Genomic DNA, 14,759 nt, shown 5'->3' on the forward strand with positions numbered 1-14,759 from the left:
CACTTTCTGTGCTGACCAATTACAGTATAGGGCCGAAGGTCTATTCTGCAGTCCCCCGACTAGCTTGCTATGTGAGATAATATTCAACTACAAAAGTAATCCATACACTTCTGGAATCATTTTTTAAATACAAATGTTGAGACAAATATTTTTATACTTTATATCTTGGTCTTATGCCATCTGTCCATTTATATAATTTTGTACTTTGGGAATTGGGTCATTCTGCTTTGCCCAGGCGACTCTATCTGTCAGTAAATATTATCAACTAGATCTTATTGATTGTGATTGTGAAGCACTCTACACTCGCAATCTAGTGAGTGGCGGAGCTCACTTGAAGATGAGGAGGATGATGATGGTAATGACTCTATCAGCAAATATTCTCAGCTAGGTCTTATTGATTGTGATGGGTAGTACTCTAGTCTCCAGTAAGTGGTGTAGCTCACCTGAAGATGAGGAGGATGATGAGAGCGAGCGAGAGACTGGCCAGTGACAGTGAGTAGCCCACTGTGTACATGACCCTGAAGTAGGCCAGCACCATCATCTGGTTCTCCTGTGGACACAAATGGGAAATGGACAGCATTTATATAACATTTTATTTTTACTCCTCTGAACACTCAAATGGCTTCACAGAGGAATAACTCACATCCACCCATTCTTTTCTCTCACACTGTCCACGGAGGCTGCCATTCAAGACAGCTACAGTGTTTCCCATACATTGACTTATTTGTGGCGGCCCACCACAATATCAACATTTACCACCACACAATGATTTTGCATGTTGTACTATTTCAATTGGATTCAGTGCACCTTTGTGCAGCCTCCCCTTGTCTCTCAACAAACCTACATGTATGTTTAAAGACAACAATTCTGCAATTGTTGTCATAAAAGTCCACTGGCTAAATCATGCTTAAACCTGCACAATTTGTTAAAAACAGTTAATTCTGCAAGCCTACCACCACATATAGAATTAAATTCTGTGGGAAACACTGAGCTAACCAGCACATCAGAAGTAGTTTGGGGTTCAGTGTCTCGCTTAAGGACAGTTCAACAGGCCGGTCAGGAGGAAACTAGTTCTGATGACTGAACGACTCCTCTATCTCCTGAGCCACCACTACAGGGCACCAAGGGACATAAACATACAAGACATAATGTTTTTCTACATCGTCCAAAATGGCCTCCTTTCGAAAAACCCTTTCATGATATTTCCATTAATCTAAACATCAAAAGCATCTCAAAAAATCTCAGGCACCTTAAATGTTTTGTTTCAGCAATGGATTTACAGTAGGACCATATTGTTTATTTCTCACTTTCTTAATTGGAATATGACTAGAACACAGAAACATGTACTGTAGGCTACACAGTAGGCCATTTACACATACAATTTAGTTTTTGTTCTGATACCAGTCCAAGTTCAGTCTCAAGATTTCATTAGATTTGTTTGTTTTAGCAGTGTTATAATGACCAATCACCCAAGGGGGAAGCTCTTGATGGAGCTGTCGTTCCCCGCCAAGGCACTAAGGCACAAGACTGATGGGCATGCCTGGCCTGCCAAGCTGTTGGTAGATACAGCTATGATGGGGGTCTCCAGATCAACTGCTGACTTGACCGTGGCTCACCCTAAAACTGACACCGCGGTGTCAAGAGCATTTTGGCAGGAGCCACCTGAAAAGTACTGTACATCTCCGGTGACCCTCTTCATTGTATTCCCAGGTGGATCGAATGGATGCAAGACTCGAACCTGAACAAGAAATGCACATTTCTTTTGTTTTATACTCCCTCTATCCTCTGGTTGAACACTAATAAAGACAATGAGTAATAAACATATGGTCATCATAGCATTAGCTAAAACAACAAATCTAATGAGTGCCTAACACTTTTGTACAGTGCTGTATGTAGTGTAAAAGCAGCCAATTGGCTGCTTTCACAGATTTATCACTGCAGTGACACTACTATTCTACTATCCTGTAGAATTCTGGGGTATTCTCACTGTATTCTGATGTGTTCATATGTTACATCTGTGTGTAGTATACAACGGGGAGAGGTCCATATTATTGTACATAACTGTGCCTTAGGCCTGTGTACCAGCAGGAAGGTCATACAGGCCGATGTTTAGGAACATCCGAGGAACATCAGTGATAACATAGGCCGAGGGAGACAGCATGTCTGCCTATTCGGGCTAGTATCTCCATCTGGCCAGGGCCGGGTTGTGTACACTGGTTGGCACCTGCCACGTTGGCATGATTGACGTTTGTATGTTTTAGTATAACAGGCTTTGTCTTAGGTTTTGACATGGAGACGGATCGAGGAAGCGACCAAGGAGAATCTTCTGTCGGAAGGCTCAGCCGCTGCTTCTAACAACAACCACAACTGTTAGACTGTTTTACTGTTCGAGACTTAGCCTGTGTTCTGTTATTCATTATTGTACCATCTACAATAAATCATCATCTAATCGCCGATCCTGATCCTGCCGTCAAGCTTTATTGACCATCTTCAATACAACCATTAGAACTAAAACACAACGCAACAACCAGAGAATCCTACATTTGGTGCCGTGACCCTTCATAAAGGAGAAGAAAAAGGCGACAACATTTGGTTATCATTGACCCGACCGCCAAGAGGAGAAGAAAGACGAGAACATCCAATGGGTTCAAAGAGACTTCGGGGGCAGATTTTGGATCTTGAACATAAGAGTCCATCTTGGCACCCTGATTGACGTGACTGAATCCCAGCTGGAAGCCTGCCAAGAGGGGAAACACTGCTGCATTGCGCGCACCCTGCATGCAGTGAAGACATTCTGACCAGGTGAAAGCAAAAAGTCTTTACTCCTTTATGTGGGAAAATGAACCAAAGTAAAGCTAATTTATTAGATAAATTAGAAATTAAAAGCTGCATTTTAATGAGAGTGTTGAAGTTTGTGTCATTTAAGAGTGTTGATATGCCTATACCAATGACTGCGAGCTCTATAGGTCATTGGGTATAGAGGAGAAAAAGTGTTCACTTAAAATGGTATGACAGATTAGTGGAAGCAATTAAAAGAAGTGTCGATTAAGCATTACAAGTACTTAGGGAACTTCTTTTCTTTGCTGTGATATTAATACATGTTAAGCTGTGTGTGTGAGGGTTTCATGCGATAATGCTGTGTGTGTGCCAATGAGAAAATAGGAGGCTGTGCGGTGTTTATGTTTTCTTAAAGGTCTTTGTTTGGTGACGACTAAACTTAGTGCTACAGTGTTAACAAACGGAATAACAACCACCAGTTTGGGTGTCTTGGTTTTGCAGTTAGTGAAAAGTTAAGTTGGATAGGTTCACCACCTATGTTTTGGTTGACTGGGTCAACAGGTTTATGTAATTGTTGTTTTATCACTGTCCAGCTGGAAGGGAGGGGAAAAGGGAAAATAATGGGCACTGAGCTAGATAGAACTGACCTGTGTTGATTTCACAGTGGCAGCTGCGGGCTGCGGGTGCAGTAAAATAATTGGTAAGGTGTCTGGTTTGAGAGCGGGAGAGTCTGGTTTTTTTTTGCCCTTGTTTCCTTGCCCTTGATGGAAAGTGAATGTGTGTGGGAGTGTGCACGTTGTTCCGCTGTGGGGGGGGGGGGAGACAGATATCTAGATCTGCTAGACATCTCTGACCTGTGTTGAATTTATAGTGGCAACTTCGGGCTGCGGGTACAATAATTTGCATGAAAAGTGTCCGAAGGAGATACGTCTAGGGTACTGTCATTCCTTTTCTCTATGGGGATGAAGTGTGAGAGTGTGTTAGTGTGAGTGTAAAATAAAAAAGAGAGACATCTTGTGAACAATTGAGAGGCGAACAAATTCAGGACAGTCTGCCCTACACACACATGAAAGCATATCAGCTTGCTGTGGTGAGATACATGTTGAAATATAAGAATTTTTATAATACGCTTTTTATATTTTAATTCTTTAAAAATCTAAATAAAATCAATTCTAGTACTAATACATGGATACAGTTCTGGATAGCCTAGACTCTGCTGAAAAAAACAAAAGATAATATGTTTGTGCGGCACCTACAATGACCAGAATAAATCCTTATGAATAAAGGTAGTGAAAATGCCCTAAAAACAGCTTAGGGTTCTACAGTTGACACTAATTATCATGTTAATGATACAAAATGAAATCACATGTTCCACAGCTCAAGGCACTCTCTGTTGGTGGCCTGGGAAGGTTCAGTTTGCGCTCTCCTTTACGATTCCCCTACAGCTTGACACCAACCCTCAGATTAAAAGAAGACCATTGATCTCTGGGCTGCAGCGATTGGAGTTGGTGTGAATGGGCTCTCTGTCTGTGTAAAGCCAGCGGGCCATACATCTCATAGTCCATTAAACCCACGCTCACAACACTGCCTCTGCTCACAGAGAGATGCATTAGCAGGTGTGGACCCTTTCAAGAGAGTTCCATTATCAGCATTATAGTTGACCCCACAAGACTTCCTTTTTAACATTCCATATGTTATCTTAATGTAGAGGAAGTAGATTGGGGCCCAAATAGAACGTTCAAGCATTGTTTTTGTTTTTATTGATGAAAGGGTCTGTAAGGAGACAGAGGGAGAGAGGGGGGGGGTTGACAGTATGATACACTGAAAGAGGGAAGAAAGATTGGAGAGACAGAGAGGAAGAAAGAGGAACGAGAGATGAGAACGGTGGAGGTGGAGAAGCCAAGAGAGAGAGAGAGAGCAGAAATGAGAAGAAAGATGGATGAAATAAGGAGATAAGGGAGGATACGAAAGACTTAACGAGGAGGAATGAGAGACCGGAAATGGAACAATATGACACATGATTTTAAAACACACACACACACACACACACAGACACACACACACACACACACACACACACAACACACACACACACACACACACAGCACACACACACACACACACACACACACACACACACACACACACACACACACAGATGATCATGAGCTATAAGGTAGAGCTGAAAATGCCCCCAGTAATGACTGCATCTATATTCATGAAATTCCTCATAACCACTTATCGTCTTCACTGGATGATTCTCACTTGTCTCTGTAGCTCGACCAATAACAGGAGATCGATATTTTGTAGATTAGGGGATGAGTCTTTAGTAGGGCTCTGCCCCTTCTGCCCAAGTAAACGAGCCGCGCCTGGTCAAAATATTAATTTCAGTCAAAATATCACGTTACAAATAAAGTAGGCCTACTCACTTCCCTAATCATATGCAGATTTGTGCAACCCGTTCGATTAAAATATTATGTTAAATCACGTCAAAAACGGCGTCTGTGGCTGCCTGCACAAATTCTGCCTGCCGTCAGTCAGTGAGTGAGGGCGAGCTACAGTATCACATCGAAACATTTTATAACATCCAGACTAGGCTATACTTGTCATGTCGAGATGTCATTTTAGCTAACATGATTAGCGGTTTCTCGGGCGCCATTGAGCAGTTAGTCACTTCATCAACCCACAAACATGAAATCTACTTCTGTCAAAACATTTGAGAGGGAGAGACACTAAATTAAGTTTGGAGTGTAGCGCAGTAAGCACACGCATAATGTAATGGCTTTACGCACAGAGTGAGCGCATTCATGTTTGTTAATGCCTGGTACAGATTATAATCTAATGCAGACAAGGTTTACATGCTATGAATATGACACACGTTTTGACCAGAGACTAAGCTAAAGGTGAAGATATCTATCTCCTGTTACTGGATCAGCAGGTAAGACGGGACGTGAGAGTGCCACCCGCATCGCCAGACAGACTCACTAACCCCAAAGCACAACCAGTAGGTTACAGCAACAACCTTTAGTGGCTTTACGCACAGAGCAAGCACATTCTAATGCCTGGTACAGATTACAATCTCATGCAGACAAGGCTTACATGAATATGACACACGTTTTGACCAGAGACTGAGCTAAAGGTGAAGATTTCTATCAGGTAAGACAGGAGGTGAGAGTGCCACCCGACTGTCTGCCGATACCCGCAATTTTGGACAGAAACTTTAAGCTGAAGACAGCCAAACCACACACTGCATGCGTTAAACAAACACTATCATGGAACTTGGACATCACAATAAATGAGGACACCCATAAATACTCTGCACTGATAAGAGGTTTAATTGACAGAAATTTGTTTGTGTAGGCTAGAAACTACAACAGAGTCTTTCTTAGCAGCCCATCAGTGGTTCTCAAAGCTGCTGTAACTTCAACAGGCTCAGGGGGAGTTGGGCTCGAACCGGCAACCTTCTCCACCTCCTCTACCTCCTGAGCCACTGCCGCCCCAATAATAGTACTAGTACTAGTACTTACTACCACGTGATTACATGGTACTATGTATTCCTTAGCCTGATGGTAAACCTAACCAAAACCAAAAATACGTGTCGCATCTCGCTATGGTATGTACCGTCAGCGTCCACTGGCGCCTTAATGCAGGGGCCTACCTGGGCTTCAGCCCAGGGGCCTCGACCAATGAGGGGCCTCCTAATAATAATAATAATGATAATCAATAATAATAAACTGGCGTGTCCGTATTCGCGGCGTCATTAGCCTACTCTGGAGCTAGCCTAAATAATTGAGCACATCGTACTGCATCCATGCAGAGCCCCCCTTTGTCTTCTCCAATTCTAGAGTGTAACAAAATGTAACAAAACGTAATAAATCCCAACGGGTGAAGAGGAGCTAGAGGAGAGGCTGAAACTGACTGACAAACTTATCATACAAACTCTGGAGATAACGTGGGTAGGATTGAAGCGATAAACGATAAACGAATGACGTGGATTCCTGTAACTGTCCATGAAAACAGAAGGCATAGCAGGTAAATATCGTAGCAAATAGCCTGGAAATGAAACGGCTTTAAAAACATGTATTTCACTTGTCTCATTGGAGTGAACACAGAACATAGGCTGTGGCGCAAATAAATGAATTAGTGATCTGCATCTCCGTTCACCAACATCTAAGTTTGTGCTAACCCATTCGCACATATACACGAACCGGCAGACAAACACATGCACAAGCTTTTAAACGTCCACATGTGTACCCATCTTTTAACTTAGCCTACCAGTGTTGTAACAGTTCAACGCTTGTTTTCGTGCAGTAGGCTAGCCTTTTTGATAAGCAATCATGGGTATGGGTAGGCGGACATGCTTCGAGGGCTTTCTGTTCCTGTTTATGTAAAGGTTTTACATAGGCTGAATAATGATAGGCTACACTGCATGTTATTAACCAAAAGCGCACGCTATGTGTCGGGTCAGATCGCGGGCCGGGTATCATTTAATCATAATTAATATTTGCGGTGGGGGAGGGGGGGGGGGCCTTAAAAAACATATAGCCCAGGGGCCTCGGGTGGTATTAAGGCGCCCCTGTCAGCGTCGGCTATAGGCAGGGGTCAGGATGGGCTTAGCCCACGCAAGCCTTGTGTCTTGCCCACCCAAACAGTTGTGCATCTGCTCAGTGTGCAGCCTCAAACCCAGCTTGGATGTAGTTGATGTAGTTGGTTGGAGTTGGTGTTGAGTGTAATGGTAGCTAGCTGGCACATGGCTGTGCAGTAGGCCTATGTATGTGTGTTAGGTAACCCCCCCTCCTGATGCCTTAAAGGAAAACTCTGGCCATTTTTCACATAGATCTCTGATTCTCAAAGTCACTGAGTATTGTCGAGTATGAGAAAAAAAAACCAAAACAATCGGTGCTTATGTTGCCGCAGCTAACAGCTAGAGTAGCCAGGCAGCTACAGTGCTACCCGCTGGGGTCATGATTTTAGAGATGCCCCCAGAGTAGAGACAAAGTGGAGACAAGTCTCTGACATTGTCAATGCATGTTCAGATTGAGCAATGTTACCAGGCAACCACATAACCGGTTCCATGTGTACTGATTGGATGATTAAATTTCTCAAAAAACTGATCATACCTCAAAAACTGAATTTTGTTGTGTTTAATACAAAACTGGTCCCTAAATCATTTTTTAAGAATAAAGTATTTAAAAGATTAGAGGGAAAACACTCTGAGTGAAAGCCTCTTACTCAAGGACGAAATTACTTTCTTGCCACTGGCCATGGAGATATGGACTTTCTGTCACCAAATCAGACCTCTGAGCTTTAATCCACAGAGATAGAGCATATCTCAACCAGAGAGGCATCTCTGCACCTCTGATTCTACCCTGTAATAACAAGCACAGTCTGACTGAAACATAGATGCACATTATGATTTGCCAACATGAAGCCCATCTTACTCCTTAAGGATGAGCCCTTTTTCCCCCTTGAAAATGAATGAATAAAAGCAAGCTATCTCTAATCTATCTATCTATCTATCTATCTATCTATCTATCTGTCTATCTATCTATCTATCTATCTATCTTTTTCAAATTTCACTTAGACACACATTTCACACAAGAACTCTTTTTTCGTTTGTATAATCCCCAGCTATCTCCCTGTAACCAGTGATAAAATGTTGTATTGGCTTCAGAAGCTCTTTCTTTTACTGGCATGGCCCTATTATCCTTCTCTCTCTCCATGGTGCCATAAGAGTAAAGAGTTTTGTGATGAATAACCTGCTGGTCTGTCTTCAGACGGACAAGAAAAATCTAATCATGTGGATATCCAAACAGCTGAAATTGATGTGAAATTGAAGAGTGAAATTTGCTATATGGGACACTGCTGAATTGTTTTCAAAAATGTCCCCTTGGGCATCAATACTGTTCTCTCTCTCTCTCTCTCTCTCACTCTGCTCCCTGTCACTTTCTCTTTATATATCTATCTATACAGTATCCCCTTTTTGTTGTTGAAACAGTGCAGAATGTCTCCCTTTAAGCAAGAGAAAAGGCTGGGGAAGCCATGCTTTCCTGTAGATAGATAGATAGATAGATAGATAGATAGATAGATAGATAGATAGATAGATAGATACTTTATTGATCCCCAGGGGAAATTCAAGGTCTCAGCAGCAGCATACATACAACACAAACACATTATTTAACAGCAGAAAGAGTAATTAAACTATATAATATAAAAACACAACTAAGCAGTAAGGACAGTAGAAGATAAAGAATATACTAAAATACAAATTATACTAACACTTAATACAATATATTAAAATACAAATTATACTAACACTTAATCTAAATCAATTCTAAAAACAGTATCCACATAGTGGTGATTAATAAATCAAAGGTGCTTGCAATAACTGAGGCAGGGACTGAGCCTGTGATTCTCTGTGCATAGTAAGGTATGGTAAGGTATGTTCCAGAGAGATAAGAGAATCTCACTGAAGCACAACATTGAGACTGCCATGAGGTCAGCCATGTTGGAGACCCCTGTTGATTCACAATGGCAACGGCTCTTGTGGCTTCAAACTACTTAAAAGAAGCTGCAATAGCTAAAGCATGAACACCAACTCCCATGGCTTCAAACCACTTATTTCATCTGGGGGAAGCTGGTTGACTAGATAGTGGCAGTGTGTATTTATCCTGTCTTCATATGAGTAACTAAAAGACACCATAGGTGCAAAAAGTCATAATATGTGAACTGTTTTACATAAGGCAGAGCTAAAACTACTAGAGCTACTTGATTATGTATTCCCTCCTCCTATCATGAGGATTTTTAGTGTGCCATCTGGCTGATAGCGCTATAAACCAATGTTCGACCAAGGGAAAAAAGCTTCTGGGGGGGGGCTCGAGGTCATTGTGCAAAGGTGAAATTATTCTAAACAATTCCTTTAACATTTTACCCTCGGATTCAGTTCTGCCAAAGGCTTGCTTAACCTCTCTGGTAGCCCACCATAGGCGTGCATACATAGACTAGGTGGTGCACATGGCTTCTTATTCAGCTTGTTTAAGCATTGCTAGTTCTAACATAGCACATGGTGCTAAAGCACCAAGGAAGTTTGCCCTTTATCAGCGAAAATGCCCTTTTGAAATTCTTGCTAAACTTTTTTTTTTAATTATTAATATTATTAAGATTTTACTGAGGTCGGTTTTGAAATGATCTTTTGAAAACCTGACACATTAAAAACGACTGAAACAATGCCCTGAAATTAGCCACCTCCTTGCGCACACCCGACCAGCCTAGCTCTCTTCCTTTGTCACGTGAACTCGCGCGGTCGCGTGCAGGGCACGCCAGATGCGCAGCACCATAGCAGTTCAGTAAGCGTCTTCAGATAGCGGGCATGGTCGCTGACAGGCTGCTTCTCCGGTGCCCCATCAGCCAGGTAACATACAGATCAAGCAAAATCTTACAGTTTGCCCTCTAAGCCCACATGTAATAATTTTGTTGTGCAGTAAAATGTCTCATTCAGCACCAAACAAGCATTTTTGCCGTCTGGTCACCTGATAAACTAGTTAGATGAAGCTAGATAAAGTTTTACGCTGTAGCCCAAATCAATGACAGATAACGTGACGACCACATACAAATAATTTCGGTAGATTTTGCAAATTTATGTGTTAATAAGAACGTTTTCTGTTGTATATGTTTTGTTAGGCAACATGTATTAACACATTCATTTGTGACAGAAGAAACGGGAAGTTCCCCATTAACTGTGAAAAATGCCCATCTGCATTCATTCTCGTACTGTTTGGTCTCTTTATTGTCTTACAGATCAAGTAAATCGTACAGTTTGCCCGCTAAGCCCAACGTGTAATCATTTTGTTGTGCTGTAAAATGTCTCATACAGCATCAAACAACTAAGCATTTTTAGCCGACTGGTCACCTGATAAAGTTTTACGCTGTAGCCCAAGTCAATGACAGATAACGTGAGGACGACCACATAGGCTACAAATAATTTCGGTAGAGTTTGCAATTGCAAATCTATGTGTTAAGACGAACGTTTTCTGTTGTATAGGTTTTGTTAGGCAACATAAATGAACACATTTTGGTCTCTTTATTGTCTTAATTGTATATTGATTTACTAATTGCAGCACAAGTCAAATTTCATTCAACATGTGCGTGTAATTTTTTTTTATAATTAAGTGTTCCACGTGCGCTAAAAAGTGCCCCCCCCCCTCCTGAGCACCTCCACCTCAAAATGTCTGTGCATGCCACTGTAGCCCACAGTGCTGTGTAAATATCTATTTTATATGTCAAATAGCCTCTAATGGACAACTTGGAGGCACAGACGTACCAGGTGTTTGAGAAAGATTGCTTAACCTCTCTGGTAGCCTACAGTGCTGTGTGAGTAAGAGGGGGAGTGGCTACAGTGCTGTGTGAATGAGAGGGGGAGTGGCTACAGTGATGTGGGAATTAGAGGGGGAGTGGCTACAGTGCTGTGTGAAGGAGAGGGGGAGTGGCTACAGCAGAGCAGCGAAAGCCAATGTGTGCTTCTTTTACAGATATATTTAACGATACTTTTTACATTTCTTATTTAAACAACGTCAAATTTGCAGTTACTCTGCACATACACTGCACTTGCCAGTTGCTCTGCACAAGACACTTGCCAAATTTGAAATCAATCAGACGAATGGTTCGACAGATATGCGTTTAAAACACACATACATGCACACACACAAACACACACACGCAGTGTGTGTAACAATATCTTTTACATCGGTTATCCAAGCAACGTCTAACTTAGCACTGCACTTACTCATGCCCATAGCACCTGCCACCTGTCAACAGTTTGACAGTTAACCACAAACAAACACAAACACAGACAGACAGACGTTTCTGTCATTTATAAATAGATATTTCCCCCAATTTTTGTTCCGTACCTGCGCCCTCTGTTGGCTTCCGTCGTCATTGCACTGGGAGTGGTCCCTCCAGGTGCGACTGGTGTTGTTGTTGGCCCACTGGCCGTCTGCCCCACACTCCCGCAACACAAAGCCATTCCGCACTGGAACAGAAGAACAATTAACCCTGGTAAGTAAAGCAAAAAATGGACTTAAACTTAAAAACTGTAATTTTCCTTGATTGCCCCTCATCTCTGTAGAGCTGCAGAACCTTGAAATGGTCATAACACCACCGGTTATTTTACGCCCAATATCTATCCTCATGCACTAAAAAGGTTACTTCAATCCAGTGGCAGTGCCATACTCATAATAATAATACTAATAATAATACTACTACTAATAATAATAATAATTAGGGCTGTCAAAATAACTGATTCATTTCGATTAATTAAGTTGAGAAAAAATAACTGATTAAAAAAAAATAACGCAGATTAATCAATTCCGTATGACCTTTGACCCCGAGCCGTTGTAGTCAGTAACCATTAGACTGTAAAAAGAAGGAGAGAGAAGAAAATGTGCTGCCTAGATCATTGATTGGAACATTTACTTTTAAAAAACAGCCTGATGGTGTTGATTAAAATAAAGTCCTCTGCAATGTCTGCAGCAAGGAATTTGCATATCACCAGAGTTCATCAACTCTAAAGTCACACATCAATGCAAAGAAATAGTGTTGACATTAAGGGGAGTGTACATTTATTTTCATTGTGTCCCCTAGGTTATATCTGTGGCCTGACATACCTTGTATATGAAAAAAAAACTTCTTTCCGAAGCACTTTTGAATTTATTTCCTCAGCATATTAGGTCATATCATAGATTATTATGGCCATTATTAAAATATTAATAAAAGAGTTTTTGAACTTTAATGTCACTAATGCTGATTATTCAATGATTCATTTGAATTTAAATATTTAAAATACTTTCACAGCAAATATTATATATTTGCGATTAATTTAGATGAATTAATCACAGAGTATGTAATTAATTAGATTAACTTTTTTAATCGATTGACAGCCCTAATAATAATTAATTGGGTTTATATAGCGCCTTTCAAGAAACTCAAGGTCGCTTTACAAGAAGGGGTGGTAGTATGTACTGTATGTGTGAGTGTGTGTGTGTGTGAGTGTGAGTGTGTGAGTGTGTGTGTGTGTGCATGCGTAAGTGTACTGGGTGGGAAGGTGAGGGGATCAGTGAAGAGATGTGTTTTGAGGAGATTTTTGAACAGGCCCATAGAAGATCCTCATGCACTAAAAAGGTCACTCCAATATCTATCCTCATGCATTAAAAAGGTTACTCCAACCACTGTCATCAGAGGCCTGGTGCTAAGCCATAATGCTTTTCCTGCACAAAACCACTTACAACACAGATAAGTGACAGATTTATTTGTGAGCTCCCTGACTATTACTACCTAGTATAAGTATAAGTATATACTCTTTTGATCCTGTGATGGAAATTTGGTCTCTGCATTTATCCCAATCCATGAATTAGTGAAATACACACAGCACACAGTGAGGTGAAGCACACACTAATCCTGGCGCAGTGAGCGGCTTGCATCAACAGTGGCGCTCGGGGATCAGTGAGGGGTTAGGTGCCTTGCTCAAGGGCACTTCAGCGGTACTGGTTGGGGTTCGAACCGGCAACCCTCTGGTTACAGGTCTGAAGTGCTAACCAGTAGGCCACGGCTACCCCAGTTGCCCCAGCTGCTACCTAGTTAACCGATGTACCTTGGTCATACCATGGAAGGTACCAGGGGCAGGGCACTTTGACGGTGGTGTTGGGCAGACCATCTGCCCAGCAGGCGTACATGTCGAACATACGACCACACACCAGACCTGTCGGAGCAGAGATGCAGACGAGAGCACAGAGGGGAGAGAGGGAAGAAAGAAAGAAAGAAGGTGAAAAATCAATGTGGAATATGAAAAGCAGAATGTGGGAACAGCAACACATCCACACTGAGAGAAACGACCTCCTTTGCATTCATGAGATACCAGATAAACTAGACAACCTTAAAGCAATACATTCCAAAATGTAATGACATATTTTATTTCCCCACAGACAGAAATGATAACAGAATGTGAATAGATGTCACCACCAGCTGACATCGTGTCCTCACTGCATGCAATGTGAGCGAGCCTTAGCAACTAAATCTGTTTGTTGACTGTTTTAAGTTGGAATGTCCTAGCTGGATGTAGCATGACTCAGTGCTGGGCAGTGTGTAGTGTGGTACAACGATTTAAGCAGATCTTTGGTCAGGCGCCCCCTTTCTTATTTTCTTTCTGGTTTTGCTATTTCGAACGAGAAATATCCTACAATAGAGCGGCATATTTAACAGATTCAGTGTGGGCAGAGAGTGCTCATTGCTACACGACAGTAGGACATTTGCATGTAGTTAGCACACGCTTGCCTTTTGGGGCCCAAGGGTTACATTTTTCCATTTGGGAAGATTAGGTTTTTATTAATGTGTTAGTAAGAGTCTGCAGGCTGGGGGATGAGGTGCGATGAAGGGGATTAGTGAGTGGGATGACTAATAAGCACGGCTCAGAGCATGCTCACTACAGACATACATTAGTACATCACTTTGGATCCCTGCACATGGGGAAAAGTTTGCTGTCAACGCCTCTCTGTCATTTCCCTCTCTCCACATCTGTCCACAGCATTTACACAATGAGCCATTGGTTTGGAATTTTTTTATGCCTCTGGATTTGACAAAATCTGGATTGTATCTACAAATTAAATAAATTGTGTTAAAAAATAGATGATTCTTCATGTACCCTTACCATTTAGATTTAGATTACATATTATTTTCTAATGTATTGAATTTGTGTGTGTGTGTGTGTGTTTATGTGTACTGTTTGTGTGTGTGAAATGCGTATGTGTACTGTATGTGTGTGTGGCGTAATGTGCATGTGTGTACATGTGGCAATGTGTGTGTCGCGATATGTGTGTATTGTGTAATGTGCTCAATGTATGTATTATTATGGGTAATGCGTGTGTGTGCTGATAGCGTGTGTGCATGTATTATTATGTATTATTATTGATAGTAATGCGTGTGCGTGTGTG

At 41.6% G+C, this 14,759-nt stretch overlaps 1 protein-coding gene across 1 annotated transcript in view; it reads right to left on the minus strand.

Annotated features, from left to right (window-relative positions):
* Nucleotides 1-14,759, minus strand: part of gipr (gastric inhibitory polypeptide receptor) — a 58,479-nt gene that overhangs the window by 13,317 nt on the left and 30,403 nt on the right. Inside the window, exons 4-6 of the mRNA XM_048264053.1 lie at nucleotides 13,424-13,531; nucleotides 11,685-11,806; nucleotides 444-550 (exon numbers count right to left, since the gene is read on the minus strand). Of these exons, the coding sequence (XP_048120010.1) occupies nucleotides 444-550; nucleotides 11,685-11,806; nucleotides 13,424-13,531 (337 nt within the window). The remainder of the gene's footprint in view (nucleotides 1-443; nucleotides 551-11,684; nucleotides 11,807-13,423; nucleotides 13,532-14,759) is intronic.

This window comes from Alosa alosa, chromosome 15 (assembly GCF_017589495.1).
Source record: "Alosa alosa isolate M-15738 ecotype Scorff River chromosome 15, AALO_Geno_1.1, whole genome shotgun sequence".
NCBI lineage: Eukaryota > Metazoa > Chordata > Actinopteri > Clupeiformes > Clupeidae > Alosa > Alosa alosa.